The sequence below is a fragment of the Electrophorus electricus genome, chromosome 2 (assembly GCF_041902795.1).
Source record: "Electrophorus electricus isolate QZ-2024a chromosome 2, ASM4190279v1, whole genome shotgun sequence".
Taxonomy (NCBI): Eukaryota; Metazoa; Chordata; class Actinopteri; order Gymnotiformes; family Gymnotidae; genus Electrophorus; species Electrophorus electricus.
In genome coordinates, this window is record NC_137498.1 from 25,782,166 (window position 1) to 25,806,800 (window position 24,635).

The 24,635-nt window shown below is 38.4% G+C and overlaps 1 protein-coding gene and 1 long non-coding RNA gene across 3 annotated transcripts; one reads left to right on the plus strand and one right to left on the minus strand.

The window, feature by feature from the left end:
• Positions 1 to 35: 35 nt before the first annotated feature.
• On the minus strand, positions 36 to 1,680 carry LOC113581266 (uncharacterized). The gene is made up of 3 exons (XR_004776420.2): positions 1,571 to 1,680; positions 355 to 472; positions 36 to 115 (listed from the first exon to the last, which is right to left on the minus strand). It is a non-coding gene; the product is annotated as an uncharacterized LOC113581266 (long non-coding RNA).
• Positions 487 to 5,693, plus strand: tcf19l (transcription factor 19 (SC1), like). Of its 2 annotated transcripts, none has more exons than XM_027016284.3 (4): positions 487 to 557; positions 1,263 to 1,890; positions 2,018 to 2,999; positions 3,616 to 5,693. In XM_027016284.3, the coding sequence occupies exons 2-4, from the start codon at positions 1,605 to 1,607 to the stop codon at positions 3,935 to 3,937; spliced, it is 1,590 nt and encodes a 529-aa protein (XP_026872085.3). In that variant the 5' UTR covers positions 487 to 557; positions 1,263 to 1,604; the 3' UTR covers positions 3,938 to 5,693. The 2 variants fall into 2 exon arrangements, with proteins under 2 accessions (XP_026872085.3, XP_081552920.1); XM_081696794.1 differs by having other exon boundaries at positions 2,018 to 2,707.
• Positions 5,694 to 24,635: the final 18,942 nt, after the last annotated feature.

Sequence of the window (24,635 nt, forward strand, 5' to 3'; positions counted from 1 at the left end):
TTTGCTTCAGCATCTTACACTTAGGCTATGGATAACCCACCTGAGCATATTAAGAGACTATAGGTTCTTCACTAGTGGTCATACAAAACAAGGTTAAAAGTAGGCCTACCTTCACCTCTCCCCAAAACACACACACACACACACACACACACACACACACACACACACACACACACACACACACACAATTAAAAAATTAAACAGTCCTAATATAAATAATCCTATTTCTAAGATACTCTAGGGGTTTCTAAGTATTAATTGCAACTAATAGTATAATTTTTAAAAATGTATATTTAAGCAATATTTTAGCCAAGTAGAAGTAACCCTTCTACTAGCCGTGTTATCATTAACTACCTTACGAAAGTAGCCTGGTGTTCTCCTTTGACAACTCCTGCGACAAAAGAGAGTCGGAAGTGGCGTTAAATCTCGCGCAAGGAAACCTCTCCTGGCGCGCCAAATTTCAAAGCACTTCCTGGGAAAAGAACGCGAAAAGTTAACAACGGAGAAAAAAAAGAGACGTACATTGATGTTTGCAATAACGTGCCGTCATATTTAGGGTATGTTGTGCGTTGCTAATGTTTTTTGCTGTTATGATCCTCATTTAAAACGGGAAATTATATTACCATTAGATATTTAATTAGAATTCGTTTTGTCTGAAATGTGTGGGTTTGCCGACAGCTTATAGAGAGCTAGCTAGTAGGCTAACTAATATTCAACTCCTTGCCATAGCATTTCCTTGTGTTTTGCTGGTAGTAAAGTTAATCAAAGTAGTTACGATTTCTAGTATGCAGTGAACACCTTTGAATGTGCTTCCCTTTAAGATCGACTGCTATATTTTTATATTTGGCAATATGGCGAGGGTATCAATTTGATGAACTTTGATGTTTTAACAATGCAGCCATCTCTGCTAGCTAGCTAGCACTTGGGGTAAACCAATTAGATTGGCATACATCGTAACCTATAGCTCGATTGCTAGCTAACGCTGCATAGCTCGACAAGAAAGCGGCTTGCACTCCAGTTAAATGGTCACAAGATTATAGCTAGCAATCCAAAAAAGTAACTTCGTGAGGTTACAGTATATTGACAGTAAAGACTATTTATCGCTAACGTATTGAATTGTCACTACACGTCTTGTATATACGATCAGTTTACCATAGTTAGATAGCTATGCTAGCTAGGTTTATCTTAGCTATCTAAACATTGAATGGCACATACTGTGAACAGTAATAGCATATAACCCAGTTATATTTTCTCATTCTCAGGATGAAGTCTAACCAGGTCGGACGTCGCCCTGCTACCACAAACTGTTATGTATATATTTATCTAAATTAAATAGGCCTACTATACAAAAATAATCCACTCTTGTTTAGTGTCATTTCAGCATGCTAATAATTTAATGCGCGAGCATTATTCAAACCAAATTATTCAGTCAGATTTTACAGGTATTACCGGCTGTAAAGGTTTCTACATGTTGTCCTGTAGAGAAGCGTTTAAGAAAATCTAGCTACCATGAAGAGTCATAATTCTGCACACGGGTATAGCGTTATGTAGCTAAATCGCCTACTGTTACCGAGTGTAGTTGTGGCTGTTTTCTTGCGGAGAAAATGTTGTCTGGCGTCCAGCCGTGTTTTCAGCTGTTAAGAATTGGCTCGTCAAATAATGCTAACGGCCAGGGTAGTGATGTCGCTGACTTGGCACGTGACCTGTACACGTTCCGACCGGCGCTTGCCCAATCAGTGTTCCGCTTGGGGCGGGCAGTAGAGTTGTGTGATGTTACTCTGGAGTCATCAACCGTGTCACGTATCCATGCTGAACTACATGCTGAAAGGCAGACCGATGGTGTAGCAGGGGAGGGCTGGAAAGTCCAGGTGAAGGACAGAAGCAGTTATGGTGAGTGTTCAATAAGTCCAGTTTTGTCTCCATGCAATACATGAATCCTCTGAATCTGTTTTTATCCAGGATAAAGTGTTTCACACTAAAAAAAAGTGTGACCATATGCTTATACTATATTTGGCAGGCACATGGGTGAACGATGTCCGAATACAGCAAGGTGTTTTGTGGGAAATCTTTGATGGTGACACATTAACCTTCGGTGGTCAATCAGTGCGAGGGAACCCAGAATTCTACTTCCTCTTCCAGAAGGTTCGAGTTAGACCACAGGACTTTGATGCCATTACAGTTCCAAAGGCTAGTTCCTTTTCATCTGATATTCAGAACCGGATCAGGACAAGTCTGGATAGTAAACCTGAGCCGAGTCTTGATCTTTCTAAACTGTCCATCAATAGAGCCACCGTCATTCTTAACTCCATTGGCAGCCTGAGTAAGATGAATGGAAGTTGCTGGACCTTCAAGAGGACAGACAAAACCACTGACCTGACTTCTACCAGAACTCCTTCATTTACAGCTTTGGTGCCACCTTCCACCCCTCCTCCACTCCCTGCAATTTCCAAGGAGACCTCCTCAAAGTCCCTCCCGCCATCATCTAAGAGCCGGCGCAAGTCGGCGCACACTGTGTTGTTGGAAGATGATAGTTCAGATGATCCTGTGGGCCGCAGAAGTGGATTGGAGGGTGCACGGAAAGTCAGAGGGGGGAAGAGGCGACGGCTGTACAAGTCTGAGTCTGAGATGTTCCAGCCTCCATTATCTAAAACAGAGTTGAGCATGAAGTCACAGTTTGACATCAGGCCCGTGATACCCAAGCAAAATGGTATAATTTACAATTATTCAACCAATGGGAAACCTGCTAATGCTTCTTTAACCTCACTTCAAAAGCGAGATATTGTAAACATGAGTTACAACAAAGGTATAAATCTTGTGAGCTGCAGACAGCAGAAGCCTTGCTTGCCAGCCCCTCGTGGCAGGCGAAGAACAAACAGCTCACCTGTGTACTCCCCTCTGGTGGTGGGTGGGGTAAACTACCACCTGGCCTCTCCATCAATGAGGCTGACCAAGGTGGAAAGGGAGAGGGGACAGGTTGCACGCTTCAAGACCACCACTGGGTACGCCAGTTTTCTGATTAAACAATAATGTTTGAACTCTGTTAAAACCTTTGGATGAAATTTGTGATAATTTTTTATCAAAGATAGACCTCATCTAAAAGTTCTTAGTCAGAGATTAATGCAGAGATTATTCATGAAAAAATATTAGTGAAAACAGATAAATACTTATATAACAATTGCAACAGTGCAGTTTCAGATGTTGCCTTTTATTTCATACCTGCATCCAAATAGGTTTAATGTAAGTTCTTTCCCTCCTAATTTGATAGGAATTAGGTAATTTAACATGAATGCTAACTAAAACGAACAGGTTTTCATTTGTGATTTTCTGTGTGGTGAGATTGAATGAACATAAGTGTATATGTATTGAATTATAACTTGTATGAGTGAACCAAACAGTGAAACTAAGTGTGCTCGTGTAACAAGCTAGATAACTAATTGAATTTTAGTAAAGGTTGTGGTGGTCTTGTTAAACTAGTTGTATAGCAGCTCCTGTCAGTGAGAGGATTTAGTAATTCATCAGTGTACTGTAGCACATGAATACTGTGAAACCTGCCATTTATTATGGTTTGTTGGGTGTCAGATTATGATCCAATCATCTAATTTTTCTCCTTTGCAGTAGACAACGTGGAAGACCCAGGAAGCATCCCCTGCCTCGCCCTTCACTCCCATCCCCCTCTTCCTCATCTTCATCTACCTCCTCCTCATCTTCATCCTCCTCCTCTTCTTCGGATGAAGATGATGAAGATGAAGATGTGGGTGCCCAGGGTGTGGAGCCATGTGCAGCGGTGCATTGTCGTCTACCACAGCAGGATACAGTGCAGTGGGTCCAGTGTGATGACTGTGATGCTTGGTACCATCTGGACTGCCTACCCCACGACCGGAACCAAGCTTCTTTCCTGGTCGACCCGAGTGCCGACTTCCACTGTGGCTGCTGCTGAAGCTGGACCCCTCTGCCCCAGACCCAGCAGGGCTCACTGGGTCTGTCTGGACTGCAGTATCAGAACACGCAGAGGTCTTCAGAAAGATTGCCACTATGAGATGTACCATTAAGCCGACGCAGCTAAAAAAGAAACAAATAGTTTTGGCTGTTTGACTTTCTCTTACAAGCTTTGGCATAATGATTAGACTCAGAAACATTTTTTTTAAATAAATCTGCCATGAATTGCTTGTATCTGGGAAACTGGAGCAAAAATGTGTGCTGGACATGCGCAGCAGTTAAGAGGTGTTTTTTGTTTCAAAACTTGTGTTCTCAGTACAAAGTGGGTCCTGAATTCTCCTGCAATCTGTAAATGGTAACTTGGGAGCAAATCTTCAAACATTTGTAAGAAAATTTTTTTTAATAAATTGATTTATTGTGAGTTTAAAAAGATGATTAAAACTGCTTCTTAAGATGGTTAGATAAGATAAGTGCATCATCTGGACTTTATTATTATTATTATTTCTTTTTTTTCTTTTTTCTTTTTTTTTAGAAGTTCTTCTAAAGTGTTGTTTCTGATGTCAAAATGGAATGCTTGTCTTTATCCTGTTTTGGCTAGACATGTAAATGTGTTCATTACTTTATTTGGGTTAAAACCAAAACATGTTTATGAGCTCCAGGAACCTTTATAAGGGGATCTTGTATAAAAATGTACTGGTGTTTAATATGCTAAACCAGTCTAACAAATCTACAAATACTGTATTGTAGTGTAATAGATTACTGTAAAACTGCTTAGTACAACAAAACAGCCATCAGAATATTCCTTATACATCAATAAGACTAACTGCAACTTGAATACTTTTGGCAATCGATGACACTGACATCAAGTTTAAAAAAATGCACAAATGCAGTCTGAGGCAAGTGGTTATTTTCATAGCAACATTTTCAGTGTGGCTGATTCTTTTAGACCACAGTTTAGGCCTGCATAGTATATTGTTTATTAATTATCACAGTATTGGATAAAATGTTCCAGCACCCTATCTTCCCTGACATTCCACATCAGTGGTCTGTGGGTGTTATAGAATATACTGACAAATTTACAAATGTAAATAATTATGGCAAAAATAAGACAGGCCAGTGTGTAAACATGTCACCTCAAAGGTTCAGAGTCGAATTGAAAGGTATACTACAATCATTGTATGTAGCATTATCATGGAAGTATAATACCTTTGTCTGTATTGTGGTACTATGATAATTCAGCATCGGTAGTTTTCGAGATTCACAGGAGTTGGGTGGTTTTACTGATGGCAATACCTCTATGAATGCAATACAAATAAAACAATAGCCTTTAACCTTTGCTTCTGTAACTGTTTTAGACCAAACTACACATTGTAATGATTGGTAGAAGGATTTTTGCTTTAGGTGATCACAGTTCTGTGTGGAAAATGTCCATATATTAAATCAACCTGATTCAGTAGAAAGGCTTACCCTTGGAACTACTGACAGAATAAATTAAGGAAATTTAATTGCCAGAATGTCGCACTATGTCTAAAATATTAATAGTTTCTTACAAATGTGTATGGAAAAACTTTCTTTTGATTTGATATTAACATGTTTTCTGTTTGAGCTCTACTAACCCTAAATAGTTGGCCATTTAAAAATACATGTGCTATGGTATGAATGTAAATCATCTTTCACTGTCTTCACTTTAATGCTTTAACTAAGACAAATGACTATCTGCATTTCAGTCACAATATTACTATTTGTCATGAGGGGGATCAGGGAGTAAATAAAAAGATATTTATAGATAGTCTGTTTGGCTTTGTGTGATTCATTTCTTAAAGGGTAAAGGGCAAAAATATTTTAATAAACTAGATGGTGGATGCTGATTGTGGTGCAATTCATGGTTTAGATATTTTCTATGTGTATCTCATGGAACGTCACAGATAGTTATAATAGTCCTGTCCATTTCTACCAGGCAAACATTCATCACCTTGCAGGTGGTGAAACCACACAATGGTTCCACATTGCCCTTTCAGGCTGAAGTTTGATTGTATTATGTGGGTAGTCTAACCATCAGCTGCTTGCCTGGCTACTCACCCCCAGGCCTGTCTTCAGGGGTGTGTACTGGTGTCCCTAATCCTTCCCTAAACCTATCTTCTCAGACCTGTTCACCCTGGCCATACAGGAAATATTTATTTATTTGCTGGAAATATCCAGCAACATGTAGAAGGAGTCCCTCTGGAGTCACTGATCACGGTGATGTGATCAAATCACATGACTGGTTCAAGATGTCACAGCATAAATAGTCAAGTTCAACACTGCTGTCAACTTGTGTGGAAAGTGCTGATTTAAAACACCATTCTAGTTTTTGTTTGGTGTCAATAGAGTAAGTAGAAAGTATATCACGTAATAGTTGTATATATGTTTTTATCACAATCTACATTTACATATTCACATTCGTGAATCTGTTTTCATTTTCAGTATTAAACATTATATTGAGTATGTTTATCTTTTTATAGTGAAAAATATATATATTTTTTTTTCAAATGTAATTTTGTGTTTTTTTATTTAGAATATGAAAAAAAAAAACCATCTACCTTAGGTTATATAAGTGATTAGCTGATTTAAAAAAAGATACCAAACATTGGCATAACAAACATTATTTAAGGTGGTATATAAAGGCAAAATCCATTTACTTTAGTATTCAGACCTTTCACTTAATACTTCGGCAGCAATGACAGTCTCGGGTCTTATTGGTAATGATTTGTTCAGATCAGGACACCTTCCTGTTAGAAGTTTCTCCCATTCTTCTTGGCTGCATATTCATGCTCAGCCAGTCTGGATGAGAAATGCCGATGCTACTATTTTCAGGTCTCTCCAGATCTATATTAGACCAAACTAATATTTCAGATTAAGGTTTAGACTCTGCCTCGATTACAGGACTTCCACAAATGTTTCCCGAAGCCACTCCTGTGTTTCCTTGACACTATGATTTGGGTTGTGGCCTCATTGAAATTGAAACCTTTGCCCTGAGATCTTGCAAAGGTTCTCTCCCAGGATTGCTTTGATTTCTGCATCCATTTTCCCTCCATTTTGACTAGTTTGGCTGGGTGGCAGGATTTAAGAAGTTTGTTTGGTGAATCCAAACTTCTATGTTAGAATGATGGAGGCGCATGCACACTTTCAGTGCTACAGAATTTACAGACAATTTTCTCAAACTCATGACTTGGTTGTGACTCTGATATTGCACTACCAACTGTGGAAGTGCAGCAAAATGGATCGAGGTTGACCTCCCCAGCCAAGACATCTTCTGTGCCAGCTGACTAGAAAAAAAAGGCTGGCTTCATCAGCAAAGGCACAACACACCCTGGATACTGCCTCTTTGATGTGCTGCCATCTGGCAAGTGCTATCAGTACATTTTTTTCAGACATATCATGCACTCCTACATTACACACTGAGTGTAATTAAAAATTTAATTTAATTTTTTGCCTCTCCTGTTTATAATACCTCCTGTGCAAAAAATTAAATGCATTTACTTCATGCATTTTTATTAGACTATGATATCACTGTACTATTGCTGCTCATACTACATTCTTCTAAATGCACAGCCTTTAATTCTGTGCAATTTATAATTTATACTGTAATTTTACTCTTTCATGTCTATACTACTATTTATGTACATTTGTAAATAGTTATACTGCTGCTTTCAGAAGCTTGTCACAAAATTTGAAAAATAAAAAACCTTTTGAAAACCTTCTGTATGCAATATATGCACAATACATATTTTATTACAGGTTTATGTTTTGGTCTATTTCTCACAGAGTATTTTTGTAATCTATATTCCATGCCAGAGTATGACATATTTGTGTAGCAGACCATGTTATGGTTAAAGGCTTCTAAGGTCTCATTCATCCACTTCCTTTCACTCCTTCTGTTCTGCCTTCTCTACTTAAATTTGTCCTCTATATTGTGTAGATAAACTGATTTTAGACTGGCTGCCTAATGATAGAAAATATCATACTGAAGATATCGCAAGTGCCTAAACAAATACTGAGAATCTGAAGGTCAGTGCAGTCTCCTGATTAGCCAAATGTCTAACCCCAGAAAATTCACAGTGCAAAACTGATATAAACTGAACACTTATAGTTATCACATAAGAATCATTAACAGGTTTGTGCTGTTTTCAGACCAGTGCCTGTTCAATCATGTCCAATACTGTGATGCCTGCTGGATGCCTCAGAGAGCATCTGCACTGATGTTTGCTTGGTGGTGCAGGATTACATATGGTGAAGGGTTCTCAGGTCAGCCTGTGTGCTACCAAGTGTAAATGGATAGAGAGGTCAAAGGTGTGGAATTAAGAGCTGTTCCTTGTCAGAGTGAAAAAAGATGGTGGTCATCCATGTTGCTATGGTTACACCTTTATCAGCCATTGTGAGGGTGGCAGGGATTGGACTCAGGCTCCTAGAGGAATTTCATAAGAAATATTTTCATATGAAAGAGTCAAGGAATCTGTAAGAGAGGGATTCTATTCATCTATGCAATGACATGCTATTATTATAAAGGTTAGGACTACAACACAGCAATTCTCTGCATCTGACCACCAGAGGGCAGACATGCCCTGCATGTCTCTGATAAGGTAGCAGTTGTCTTGGACACGGCTATACATCTCTCTTTTTGGGACCGCTTATCTTTTTTTTACATGCCATTGCAGATAATAAGTAATCATTATTAACCTAGAATGAAATGAGAGACTGCATAGAGGAAATGTCAAAACTACTGGTCCTTTCCTAGTTTCTGTCTGTAATATGATATGCTTAATGTTGTAAGGTTCATTTTGTAGTATAAAATGCTATCTTTTGGAAGAGATTTTGGTTGTCATATAACAGAACTAGGCTGGGGCCATTTCATTTAAAATCTAAGGCAAATATTGAGAATACATTGAACTGAATTTAAGGAAATAGTCCAACTGTATGAAAGATAAGCTTAACTGAGATCAAATACATTTAATTTGGTTAACTGACTGAACTGACTGAAATGGAATTGCATTAAATTTTCACAGTGCTGTGAGCTTAATGCTCTCATGGACTTTTCCCCTGTTCCAGACCATCGAAGAGAAGGACATGGTGCAGCTGGAGGGTAATGATGTCATAGAGGAGCTTTACTGGGCAGCTAATGGAATTGCATGGCAGATGGTGTTGCTTTTGCCATGTAGTTTTACCCTACAAATGTATACTTGGGTCAAAAATATTAAAATCAGCCCATCTCCTACAAACCTAAATCTAACCCCATGCTGTTGGGCTGCCATAGGGCACCAAGAAAAAACAATTTCACTCAGTCCTTCTAACAAAACACAGAGCAAACATATGGTCACATTTCATTTGTCTAATTAGATATCAAATTAAGCATTACTCAGATTCATACAATTAAGCTAATGATGTGGGGTGAAGATTCTCATTGTTGTTGTATTCTTAAGCCTCATTGCATTTTGCTACGTTATGTTACATAATGTACGATAACAAAATAAGCTAAACAGGTTGAAATAAAATAAATTGTAGCACTTATGCTGTAAATGAAGTAAATAGGAACTGAAATTCTATTGACATCATGCTAATTTGGATAATATTTTCACAATGTGCCAGAACATTTAACTAAGCCATAAGAATGTGTTAGATATACTTTAAAAATTCTCATCTCTGCAACCTTGAAGTGATTTCAGAAGCCAGTTCATTCCAAATACATGGAAAGGTCCAAGACTCCGTATGGTCATTGATCCATTGGAACAAATCTGAGAATGCTGGACTGGCAGCAGATTAAGTATTAGGGACATTATTATTATTAGGGGTGTGTTAGGGACATTATTATTATTATTATTAGGGGTGTGTTAGGGACATTATTTATAATTAGAGGTGTGTTAGGTACATTCTTTAATAGGGGTGCATTAGGGACATGATATATTATTAGGGTGTATTAGGGACACCTTTATTACTCAGTACAAACCACTTTTGGCTGCAGGACAGCTTGAATGCTTTAAAGACATGGATTAAATAAACTTGGGAATTCAGGCCCAGATCTGAACAGCATCATTTAACCTGTTTGTAGAGCTCTTATTCGCACATCCTGTTATGTACTTCTTGTTCTGAACTGTATCATGAAGGTACTCCACATGATGGAAGACTGTGCCAGTGAAAGCCAGTGAAGTAAACTGAACCAGGCAGAGATGATGTGTGCCTTGCAACATGCTTTGAAAGTATTCTTTTATTTATTTGTTTACTTTTTATTTTTGCCTATGTTTTCTGATCATATCTCTTCTGTCAAATGGCAGATAACTCCTGCAACACACTTTGTAGCAGAGGTAATATAAGGTTTTAGTGACACCGAAGTCATGGGCTTGATTCCCAAGGAACACTTGTACTATCATACTGATAAAGATTCTTATGGAGTGTCTGCCAAACACTGTATAAACATGTAATATGATGTCACAGCACAAGGCTTTGAGGATCAGGTTTTTATGTGCGTCTTTAAAAAGATAAATATTCATAACATTTTGTTTGTTTGAACAAATCTGGATATATTTCTCATTGACCTCTTGAACAAATCTGGATATATTTCTCATTGACCTCTTTCATTAACACCTTGATTTTACCCAGAGCTTTTTCCCAGCTTTCTGTTTATTGCACCAGTAACTGTAAACTCTAGAGACAGTGGTAAAAACTGCAGTAGCAAACATACCCATTTTAAGCTTATGAAGAGTCTGCTCATTAGCTGATGAGTCAGTTGTGTTGAGAGCAACTGAGACATTAAAAATGCAAAGCAGTGGAACTCCAGGACTTGGACTGGGAATCACTGGGTTTGATCATTTATTCTGCCTGTTTAAATGTTAGCATTAAAGAGCAGGTGTAGCTAATAAAGAGGCCTGTGAGAATCTCTGCATAATATGTTTCTCTTTCTAGACCATTCAGATGCTCTCAGGAGTTTTAGACATTACTTTTCTGTTGAAGTGGGTCTGCTACACTACAGCTTTGTAAAAGATGTGGCTGCCAGTGTACTTCTGTTGTCTGTGTGGAAAAAGACATCACATGGACTCTGGGGTATACAAAAGGATTAATCTGGCTTTGCATCACTCAGCTGATGTGAGTGACTGGGTGATTCACCTGGGCTGTCAGCAAACATGAAGAGAAACCTCACTTTTTATTTTGCTCTTGCTTTAGGTTATATTCAGTAGTTCCATATCCTTCCCACAGCCATGGGCTGGCTATCTTATGGCTTTGCTGTAGCTTAGCTGATTGCTTTCAGGGCAAGTATTTCCCCCAAAGTCTTTAAAGTTACACAAACTTAATTTCCTATAAAACCTGGAAGAATAGGCTAGAGATATGCAATGCATTTCAAATTCCTAGACATGCAAAGGCCAGCAGTCACTAAACTGAATTGTTTTATTTACACTTGCATTGTAAGTTTTGGAAGCAATGGAATCAAAACATAAAAAACAAAGCACATTAACAAACAAAATTGCCCATTAACATACTGCATCAACCATAGACAGTAAACTGGACCAATCAAAGCAACTGTAAGTGCACTCAAAATGTGGAAAAAACCCCTTTTCAATTCAGTTAAATTTTAAGCTTTTTTTTTAAAAAACCAGAAATCTATATCTAGAATATAAGGGGAAAGTTGAGGGTAAAAGAAGAGCAAAGACCCAAAAGGGAAACCACCTCTTCTGGCTGTAAACAAATCATTGAACTATGATGTGAAATGTAAAAATGTTAACATACATGGGAAAGACCCATGTCAAAGAAATGGTGCATTTACCTCAGTTTATTGTTGTACATAGATCATATATGTGAGAACATGAAATATTTTCAATATGAGCATAAGGCAGTTTTACATCAAGATGGAAACTGTAAACAGGTAACCCTAATGCAAGGACTGACTTCTTATAAACCATAATTATCTGAACAATGATTAGATAACTGAAGCATGTAAACACCACAGCATGTGTACAACTCAGTAAAAAGATGCAACAGGTTGTTGGGTATGATAGCAGTGTTCTTCCATTAAGTCTATGGTAGACTGCTGCAAGTCTAGCAACTTATGCAGACAAGAAAAAGCAGAAGATAGCACAAGGCAACATGAGACAGCAGCAGTCATTAATGCTGATGAATGCCAAGAATTGCACCTAGGGGAGGAGGGAAAAAAAAGCATGAATACAAAAAGTACATTTTCAGACCTACAGATTGAGACTAAGCCTCAAACATAGACAGGAAGGTAATTTCTTAGTGACTTTGTGGTACAAAGATCTGGTTACTGCTGTAATTTTCATAAATATAGGTACTGATAAAGAGTCTACACCTTCTAATCTATTAAGACCACACAGGCAAAAAAAGGTCATGTAGTGATTTATACATCAATAGTTGTATTGTGTTAGCTGCCACTAACACACAGCCCAGAATTTCCTCATGCTCCTGTTAATTAGTGGAGACAGGGATCACATGAGAGAGAAAAGAAATCCCATGCCCAGGCCAAAGTTTGGTTAAAGCTTAGTTTTCAGTGAGTTCAACAGAATTCTACTGTTATCTTGTGTTAAAATCTGAAAAATTGGATTACTTGCCTCCAACATGTTTTCTAACAACGCACTGTAAAGTCATGGGACTACTCTGAGTGAAGAGATGACAATTCTCACAGAATTCTCAGTCTTTTTAAAAACAACAACAACAACAACAACAACAAAGAAACAGTGCAGCCCACAGACTGTTGGAAAGCTCTGATTTTATCTGATGCTGTAAAAGGTCAGTGCATCCACCATCCTCATTTTATGCCATGAAAATATCAACATGTGTCTCCAGGAGTTCCTTCCATTTAGACAGCTTAGCCTCTCTTTGTCCCCCTAACACACAGCCAGAGCAGACCTAGACGCCACTTCAGTCTGCTTTAGGCTCCAGTGCTGTACACACAGGCTACTGAGGAGCTGATGTTTGCATCTTTCTTCATGGGGTCCTACTGGGGAAAGTCTTCTCACCAGAATGTGGTGAATTGTCACTCTGCATTTTTGTTATTCCATATTAATCACTTCATTACTGAATTTCAAGAGGAATCCTTCCTGTGAAAGCCAGAGAAGAACACAACTACAAACTACCAAAACCTAAAGGAGAAATCCAGCACACAGGACAATAGAAACACTCAATATGCACTACATACACAATACCTCTCAATAAACAGACAGGAACACAGTCTTTATAGATGGTTCAGTGAGGAACGGGTGAAAACAATTAGAATTCCAGGAACGATGAATGTGACACAGCTGTATGTTTGGGTGATGGATGAATGTGGAGATCAATCTAACTGACCTGGGGATTCTGGGAAGTGTAGTATGGTTCAGACCGACTTAAAGGACCAGAAAGAGGTATGAGATAGTTCACTCTAAACATTATAGAACAAGTTGCTTTGTAAATAAAGAGGAGAGATATGACTTTCAAACTAATTCTAAACTTTATTTAAACAACCACTTATTTAAACAACTTTATTTAAACAACTAAATTCTCCAATTCAGTGCAATGCTTAAAAGCAACACATTGCAAAGGTGAGATATATATGTGTATATATATATAATTGCCCATTTGCCCTCCTCTGGCGCTTGAGGGTCCTGTGTAGTCTGTAGTATCTTAGCTGTTCCCAGGACTGCCAACTTCTGGATGAAAATCTCGGATGTTGTTCCTGTGATCTCCCAGTTTAGGGGGCACAGCCCCTAGTGTTCCAATTACCATGGGAACCACTGTTGCTTTAACTTTCCACATCTTTTACAGCTCTTTTTTCAGCCCTTGGTATTTCTCAAGCTTTTTGTGTTTCTTGTTCATGATGTTGCTATCACTTGGGATTGCTATATCACTATGGCCCTCTCCTGCTGTTTGTCCATCAATACTATGTCCAGTTGGTAAGCCATGACCATTTTGTCAGTCTTTATCTGGAAGTTCCACAGGACCTGTGGTGATTCTCCAACACCTTTGGGGGTTTATCCTACTTTGACCTTGAAACGTCCAGCCCGTACTCATCACAGATGTTTCTGTATATTGTAACCGCTACTTGGTTACTTGGTAGCATCTTACATCCAGCTGTTATGTGCTGGATTTATATATATATATATATATATATATATATATATATATATATATATATATATATATATATATATATATATATATATATATATATATATACACACACACATACACACACACACACACACACACACACACACACACTATATTGCCAAAAGTATTCGCTCACCAATTCAAATAATTTAATTCAGGTGTTCCATGGCCACAGGTGCATAAAACCAAGAAGCTCAGTGAATTCCAGCATGGTAACGTGATAGGATGCCACCTGTGCAACAAGTCCAGTCATGAAATTTCCTCGCTACTAAATACTCCACATTCAACTGTCAGTGGTATTATAACAAAGTGGAAGTGATTAGGAACAACAGCAACTCATCCATGAAGTGGTAGGCAGGGGTCAGTAGGCTCAGCAGATGCTGAGGTGCATAGTGCGCAGAGGTCGCCAACTTTACAGAGTCAATTGCTACAGACCTCCAAACTTCATGTAGCCTTCAGATTAGCTCAAGAACAATGCATAGAGAGCTTCATGGAATGGGCTTCCATGGCCGAGCAGCTGCATCCAAGCCTTACATCACCAAGTGAAATTTGCAACGGGACTCTAGAGCAATGGAGACGTGTTCTCTGGAGTGACGAATCACGTTCCTCTGTCTGGCAATCTGATAGACGAGTCTGGGTTTGGCGGTTGCCAGGAGAACGGTACATGTCTGACTGCATTGTGCCAAATGCAAAGTTTGGTGGAGGGGAGGTTATAGTGTGGGGTTGTTTTTCAGGAGTTGGGCTTGGCCCCTTAGTTCCATTGAAAGGAACTGTTTCAGCATACCAAGACATTTTTGACAATTTCATGCTCCCAACTTTGTGGGAACATTTTGGGGATGGCCCATTCTGTTCCAACAAGACTGTGCACCAGTGCACAAAGCAAGGTCCAAAAAGACATGGATGAATGAGTTTGGTCTGGAAGAACTTGACTGGTCTGCACAGAATTCTGACCTCAACCCCTCTGGTATGAATTAGAGCGATGACTGTGAGCTGGGCCTTCTTGTCCAGCATCAGTGTCTGACCTCACAAATGCGCTTCTGGAAGAATGGTCCAAAACTCCCATAAACACACTCCTAAACCTTGTGGAAAGCCTTCCCAGAAGAGTTGAAGTTGTTATAGCTGCAAAAGGCGGGCTGACATCATATTAAACCCTATGGATTAAGATTGGGATGTCACTCGAGTTCATATGCAGGCAAAGGCGGATGAGCGAATATTTTTGGCAAAAGTATGTGTATATACAGTATGTGTGTGAGTATATGTATGTATATATATATATATATATATATATATATATATATATATATATATATATATATACATATACATATACATATACATACATACATGCATATTATATATATATATATATATATATATATATATATATATATATATATATATATATATATACATATACATATACATATATACATATTCATATACATACATACATACATATATATATGTATGTATATACACACACACACATACACCATGGAAGAGAATTTCCTTGCAGCAGTGGGGATGTTCCATTCTGGCACAATGTAGCTCTCTGTAATAAATTCCAGGTGGTTAATTTGCTATAGTAAGAGATGTAGAGATATTCAAATATATGTGAAGAAGATTACAGGTGAGTAACTGCAGTGTAGTAAAAGATAGTATGAGAGAGCGAGAGAGCGAGAGAAAGAGAGAGTGAGAGATATATTCAAAACAATTGTATGTGTGTGTGTGTGTGTGTGTGTGCAGGATAATAATCACAGAGCAGAACTATGGATGCATGGAAGAGACAGAATATTTCTGTAATCTCACTAAATTACTAGTCATTTTAGCAAGATAAAACTGACAGGGAGGATTTCTCCCCTGGAATAAAACAAAGTGAAATTTTCTACATGTGCTATATCATCTATGCATATGTTCGATAGCAGCGGCTGACAGTTAACCCCACACTGGGGAGGGGACTTTCTATAAAGAGACATGCAAAATTCACCTCCTTGGTAGTCTGTTGGTACAGCACTGGAAGCTGAAGCAGACTGAAGAGGCCGTGTGCTCTGGCCAGGCGGTAGAGAGAGTAAGCTGCCTAAATGGAAGGAACTGCAGGAAACATATGTTTATATTTTCATGGCATAAAATGAGGATGGTGAGTACACTGACCTGGTATAGCATCATATAAAATCAGAGCACCAGTGGTTCTGTAGCACCATGCTACTGAAGGCCTTGATTAACTGGGTCAGGTGTGTTAGGTATGGGCAGGGACTAAACTCTGGTGGTAGTTCTGCAAAGTGCTGCAAAGATCAAAGATAAAAGAGCACTCATTCTTTGAAAATGGACAATGCAGTTGAATGTCTTTTGCTCTCTATGACACTCCTGCTACCTTTAGGTAACTGACGGAAGGTGGGATATATGTCTCCTGATGAAAGGTGGGAATAATGTCTCCTGATGGAAGGTTGGGTTAATGTCCCCTGCAGCCACTGTCCAATTTATATTTTTCAGTACACTTCAGTGGAGCACTTGATAACCTGAGAGAGGTTTTTTTTTTGCTATTAGTGTCACTGGATTAAAGCAAAGCCCAACCAAATACATCTTCAAAAGGTTATGAGACATGTAATGAAATCCAGTGGCACTGCAACACCCACTGAGAAAATGCAGTGTGCAACAGGCCCATTCTGCAGAGTATGGTGGGCTAACCTCATACCAGTGATTTAATCTAGTTTGTCCCACTGAATGGGACATATTTGACCAAGGTGATTTGGAGGAGTATACTGAGACTGCTTTTCTACATCAAAAGCAGAGTTCACAATGTCACTGTCAACAAACGCGTCTGGGTGTTTCCTAATCAAAAACCCTGAATAATGAGTGAGTTCCACAGTCTCCTGTAAGAACACATTCAGAAATTGTAACAACACATTCAGGTCAGGTGAGAGTGCACAGTACAGCTCTGCCAGAGCTGACCTGAAGAGAGATGTCAGAGAAGCAATAGAAGCATACACAAAGATAGGGGTCCTTCTGTCCCACAATGACCTATGGAGGATGTGGCAAGGAATACAGCTTCTAATGTTTTACAGAGGCTGTACCTACAACACTGTAAATTGAGACTAACATGGAAGCTATAGCTGCACTTCTCCCACTCAAACTCTTACTGCAGGAACGTTGCATTTAATACAATATTACTGGGCATTCTAGTATACCAATTGTTAAATATGGACCTCCCCAAATATGCACCAGGATTAATAACTTTCTCAGAGAGGGTTAAACTTGGATCCTATCTCTCCTCCTCCACCTCAATAAGCACTGGAGCACCCAAAAGCAGAATGCTCTGCTTTATTCCCTGTACACTTATAATTGCACTCCAGCACACCCATTTGACACCATCATTAAGTTCGCTGATGACACAACCATTGTTGGGCTCATCACTGAGGGAGATGAGTCAACATGCAGAGATGAGGTCTATAGACTATCAGAGTGGGATTCAGTGAATAACCTGACACTGAACATCACAAAGACAAAAGAAATCATAGTTGATTTCAGAAGGAGGTGTGATGAAGAAATGGCTCCACTCTGTATAAATGTGGTTGTTGTGGAGAGGGTGCAGAACTTCAAATTCTTGGAAGTCCTCATTTATGAGCTGTCAATAGAGCATGGCAGAGACTCCATTTCTGAGAGTCCTCAAAAGGAACAACATGGAGAGGAAGCTGCTGGTGGCCTTCTATAAAACCACCATTGAGAGCATTCTGTCATACTGCATCTCACTATGGTATGAAGGCTGCAGACAAGAAGGCATTGCTGACAATGGTGAAAACGTCCCAAAAAAAAAAAAAAAATCACTGGCGGCCCACTGACTTCAGGGAGGACATTACCACCTCATGCTGCAATACGAGGGCTCATTCCAATCACCACCTCTTTTAACTCTTGCCCTTTATCAGATGCTGACCAAAATGCGCACCTCCAGATTCAGACAGTTTCTTTCCAAGGGCCATCTCCATACTAAACACAAAAACTACTGAACACTCAGATATTTCTTATTCAATATGCTGCTAACATCTACACTCCACTCACTCACTTCACTACTCCTTTCTTATTGGCCAATGCTGTTAATTATATTTAAGTGAATCATATGTATCTTGTGTGACCTTGTATTTTATTATTCAGTGTTGTGTTTTACTGTATGTCCTGTGCTTATAATTTTATCTCCTAACAGACCATGTTTATACTGCATACTTCAGTTAAAAGGCCTCTATAGATACAAAGAACCTAACAATCAATGACAATAAAGATGTTTCAGATGTAACAAAAATCAGTTCAAGTCAAATGGCCCTAATGTATGAAGAGATGTTTGATTTATCTAGAGGTGGGAATTATTTTTTCTTTATCTAGCTCTTTGACAGAATGCTTTCAATTTATTCTGAATACAACATTATAGCAGAGAAAAACACCAATAGTTTAGGCTACTTAAAATTTGAGACATGATTACATGATTATAAAGATTGTGTACCATAGATAGAACATGTGGTGCAGTGAAAAAGTCAATGGGACTGCAAGGATCATGGGTTTTTCGAGAGGGTGGGCACAGTCCCTGGCAGGTTGTATGGCACAAAGTCCCAGTATGTCAGTACAGTTTATCAAAAAACAGACAAACAAACAAACAAACAAACAAAAAAAAACCAGACTGCACCACTTCACCCTCAGAATAACAGGATTGGTGGTGTAGGTCAATCATGGCTGTTTATGACCTTGCTCTATTTGCTCCACCAGGTGGACTACAGAATGTTCACAAGATGAACTACAGGACATCTTATGGTTCTGTGGGTTTACCAGTCAGTAATTTAAGAATCAGTGAGTTCCAGCTCTGCTCATATTTGGGAGAATGTTCCACATGCCAGCTTGGTGCATTACCATCTCTCGGACAACCCCCAGAGAGGAAGGCCACCTCAGGAGCATAGGTTGCCCTGTAAGACTTTGAAGTGGACTGTGGGGTAGTTATTGGCCATGACAACCTTTTGGGTACCTGCTCAGCCCAGAATGCTTTCAATGAGCAGGTGCCCTGTTATGCTACAGACAGGTTTGAAGTGGCATAGCATGAAAGATGCTGTTTATGCTGCTGGTGAATTGTGCTTAGAGAAACCATAAAACTGCTTACTTTCCTCCAGCTTCTTTCATGCGTGGCTATTACAAATCTATGTGAGACATGAAGCTTTACTTTCATTCATAATTTACCATTTAAAATGGATAGTGTTCATTCTGAGCCTATATTACAATTAACCACTCCATGTATCTTATATCCAGGTCATGCCTGAATCTATCCACTTTGACATTTTGTACACAGGCGTGAGATACAAGTGTAGAAAGGCAACCTTTAGGACAATATAAGAATGCCATGGTAGGCGGAATAAAACTGAACAAAGACAAGCACCTCATTCAAGAAACAGGACACAGCAGCTAAGCTTTGGACCATAGCAGGTTACACTGTGAAACACTAGAGCCAGGCACCCATGCAGTTTAAATAAGGAGAAGGAGAGAGTGGGAACAGGTGAACTGTGCTTGGGAGTGAGGGAGTGGTTGAGGTTGGTGATTGACAAGGGCTTGTGAGTGCGTGTCTTCCTAGCAGGGTGGCAGCAACACATCCACATTTCATTTACAACTGACCACACAAATGCATCTTTATTGGACAGATATATATAAAAATTTAAAAATTGTTTCAAGTTTTAAGTTTCAAGTTTCAAGTTTGGTTTATTTGTCACATACATATAACTTGCAGTGAAATGGTTTGAGAGTGCTCTGTCCAAACTGAGGAAAAAAAACAGGGGTGTATAGGGAAATATATATATATATACACACACACACACACACACACACATATATATATATATATATATATATATATATATATATATATATATATATATAATTTTTTTTTTTCCCTATACACCTGTTTTTTTTCCTCAGTTTGGACAGACCACTCTCAAACCATTTCACTGCAAGTTATATATGTATATGTATATATGTATATATGTGTGTGTGTATATATATATATATATATATATATATATATATATATATATATATACACACACATATATACATATATACAATATATATATATATATATATATATATATATATACACACATATATACATATATACATACACACACAAAATATATTAACAATGTATGTACAATATATGTATAAAATGTTTATATACACAATATATAATTTCTGCTATATTTGTCTGTAATCATGGCTGCCTATTTTCCGCACAATTTCCTCTTTTGACATTAGGTTTTAATTGGTCCACAATACTATAAAACTATATTATATTGTCCTTCTGCACAGATTGTGGTCACAAGTACTTGTAGTAGTTGCGCATTTACTCTTGGCTCACATACAGCTTCATTCTGTCTGATGCCAGCTCATTACATTTGGTAGACACTTATGCAGAGCAACTTGCAGTTTCAGTCATGTTACAGTTGTATGTAAATATAGTTGTAGCAGCCTTGTCCAAGGAGTCTTCTTGGTATAGTATGGTGTGTTTGGCCTCCAGTATTGTTATCCCATCAGTCAAGAAAGCATGAAGTGGCTAAGTGTGGCTAGACACCCCCTCAGATAGGATCTGAGAGTTCCATTCCCCAAATTCCTGATTCCTGAATACTGCACTCCACTGAGATTAAGTAGCATACTGTGGCCCTGGTCAAGGGCCAGAACAGCTAATTTACTGCCATCTCCAGTACTGCCACTATTCTATTGTTGAGGTATAATTATTGACTGAATTCGTGTGATTCCTATGCAAGTTTAAACTAAAATAATGACTTACAACAATCTCTAAGATCTTAAAATTTAATTACACATTTTACATGGATCAAGATTAGGTTAGATTTAATATTTTCAAAGATGTAGATATATTGCAAAGGCTAAGAGAAGAGCTTAATTCTGTTAGCATGAGTCTGATTATTTCAAGTGGCTTGTCTTTTGATTAATTTCAAAGGCATTGGTTTGAGCACACAAGTATATGATTTTCAGGAAGAGATTAAAAAGATTAACTCAATCTTCTGAACTTTGGTTTCCATTCATCTTATCTGGTTATATACTTAAGGTCTCTATATTCTATCCCAAAATCCATATGATTTGAGCAAACTAGCTGAGGTTATATATGTATTTCCATTGTTCAAATATTTTAGGTTTTGTAACTTTTCCTGCATGGATGAGGTGAAAGGCAGAATGCAAATGCAGGAGGTACTTTAATGAGAGAGGGAAACAAAACACAGGAGGCTAACAAACCGAGACACAGGGAAAACACTGAGGCAAATTAACACATGTACTAAGCAAATGGCAAACTAAGGACCGTGACAACAACTCTAACCATAACCAAATGTACCAAAATAACTTACAGACTGGAAGACAAAACCCAGGGCTTAAACAACCAAGCCTTATGACGACTAACCACACAGGTGAACAATTACAGGCAGGGCTAAAGACCAGGGGGTGGAACAGAACAGAACCAAAAGAAGGACTGGAAAAGAGGAACGGGTGAAAGCAATGACAGGTGTGGAGAAAATGAAACTAATGAATGGAACAACAAGGAAGTAAAGGAAAACAAAGACATGACAGGCAAACCATGGAAACAGGGACACCAGGAGGGTGGCCAATTGTTTTTGGGTAAGAATTGAAGATTGATTCCAGCAATCCGACTACATGTCCACTGGATCCCATTCCTTTCACTCTGTTCCAGATGATCTCAAGAGATCTTCTTCCTTTCATTTCTGTCATCATCAACATCTCCTTATCCTCTAGACATGTACCAACTGCATTCAAAACTACCAGTGTGGTACCAATGCTTAAGAAGGCCACACTCGATGGCTCCAACATAACCAATTACAGACTGGTATCATTTCTCGCTTTCCTCTCAAATCCCTTGAACGAGCAGTTTACAATAAATTATTTCTATTCCTCAACCTGAACCAGCTGCATGTTCCCAATCAGTCTGGCTACAAACCAGCACATTTAACAGAAAAAGCCCTCATAGCAGTGATGGAGAAACTTCATGCTGCTAAAGCTGTTAAAATGTCATCTGTCTTGATTCTTCTGGACCTTTTGGCAGCCTTTGACACAATAAACCACAACATTCTCCTCTCTGTTCTCTCCAGCCTTGGTGTGACTGGCTCTGCATAGAAATGGTTTCAGTCCTATCAGGTAACATGGAGAGGATCCACATCCAAACCACCAGTGTCCCCCAGGGATCAGTATTAGGCCTTCTTCTCTTCTCTTTGCATACTCATTCACTTGGTGATATAATATCTTCTCATGGCTTCTCCAACCACTGCTATGCTGAAGACAGCCAATTATTTCTTTCTTTCCCACCCTCTGACATGCAGCTCTCCAGATGTATCAGCATGCTTGCCTACCACTCAACCTCAGTAAAATAGCTTCTGTACATCCCAGGAACTCCCAGCCCTTACCATGACCTCACAGTTTCCTTCAAGAACTCACTGGTATCACTATCTGAAGCTTCTGGTAGCCTGGGCATAACTTTGGACAACCAGTTGTCATTCTCAACTCAGGTTTCAAATCTGATCTGGTCTTCCAGATTTCTCTTTTGTAACATACAAAGGATTCTGCCCTTTCTCTCACAGGAAGCTGCCCAGGTGCTTATGCAGTCTCTTGTAATCTCAACTTGCTACAGTGGATCTTTCTCTAAGAGCCATCAGACCTCTACAACTTGTCCAGAATGCAGCAGCACAACTGGTCTTCAAAGTTCACACATCACGCCATTGCTGTGCTCCCTTCATTGGCTTTCAGTAGCTGCCCACATCAGATTTAAAACCTTGAAGCTTGCCTACAAAGCCAAAAATGGACCAGGCTCTCTATACATAATGTCAATGGTCAATGCCCGATCTGTACCTCGAATACGTCGAACCTCAAGTACAGCTCGGCTTGAAATACCATGCTTCAAGTTGCATGGAAAACAAGTCTTAAGACTATTCCCTGTCCTAGCTCCTAGATGGTGGAACGAACTTCTGCTTGCTGTCTGGACAGCAGAGTCCCTTGCAGTCTTCAAACGGAGACTGAAGACCCATCTATTTGAGGAATATTTAAATGACCACTGACCCTACTCATATGTTGACTAATTGAAACTAGTACTTATTAAAGGGTATTATTTAATGCACTGATATTGACTGCTCCTTTGTTGACTAACAAACTAGTACTTTTTGGTTATTGCACTTATTTTTGTCTGAAATAGAGCTTCTGTATTTTGCACTTCTAGGCATCAGTATTGATCCCTGTATTTCAACATTATTCTAGTTCATTGGTATTTTGGACCCGAACCTACTGTACTGGCTAGGATGTATTCTATGAGTATATGACAAAGCAATTTTTTAAGTTGCTCTGGATAAGAGCATCTGCTAAGTTCCGAAAATGTAAATATAAATGTAAATGATTTATTTATTTTGTATCGGTCTGGAAAGATATCCAAATTTTGAATGTGTTTTAGAGTGCAGGTTATGTTATTATATAATGGAACCTTTCCCAATGAATAGCACAATGTTATAAAGGGCAGAACACAAAGTATCCACTAACCACTCAGTCACTTATGTCCTGTAGGATCAGATGGTGCAATAGTAAGGTAAAAAACATTTGTTTACATCTTAACTCTTTCAGATTACCTGGTAGAGCAAGGTGTTAGCAAAACCAAGATCATGTGTTTGATTTCCACTGAACATACATGCTGTCATGTGTTTGATTTTCACCGAGCACACATACCATCATGTGTTGATTTTCACTGAGCACATGTACTGTCATTCTGATAAACAGGCAGACTGCTCTGCAGGAGTGTCTGCAGGTTCTGAACATGTAAATATATAGTTAAGACAAAGTGAAAATAGAAGATGATTTTATTATGGGGAAAATAATTCCTGTGATGTCTGTTGATATGTGATCTATCATGGCTATGGTTTCAATAGTATGTTTTGTGTGGTGGCAATGAAAATTTGTATAGATACAAATGCTGTTCTGAGACTGTTTTATGCATCATCAAAAATAATTCTGCCTTTTTCAACAGAAATAAACATATTTGTAAAATTTAAAATGAGGACCAGTATCCAGAAAATAATTATGTGAGGCCAACAAAGTTAAAGTTCTTATTATTGATGGATCGTTCACATTAAGGACAAAAATCAGTGCAAATGTAATTTATATTCTGTGCGATTCCTGGACCATTTTTATAAATAGTTACTCTGCCTCCTACTTCATTTATATAATTACTGATTCAAGCACAGTAGGTGCTCTTGTAATTGTTAGGATTTTTCTTATTATTATCATAATTGCAATTGTAACCTTCAAGAGAGGAATACTTGGCAATGGATCGTAAATCTTAATCTTAATCTTAAAAGCAAAACAAAGAAATAGTTCATGAATGTTCTTTAATTGTAAGGATGAGAGAATTTGATCACCATTGTTCAAAGAGAATTTTTAATCAATAAATGAGATTCTCTTAAATGAATAAATCTGAAGAGAATTGTGTGAATGTAATTACAATATAATTGTCATAAAATCTATCAATTCTGCCTGTTCTAATGTAGATT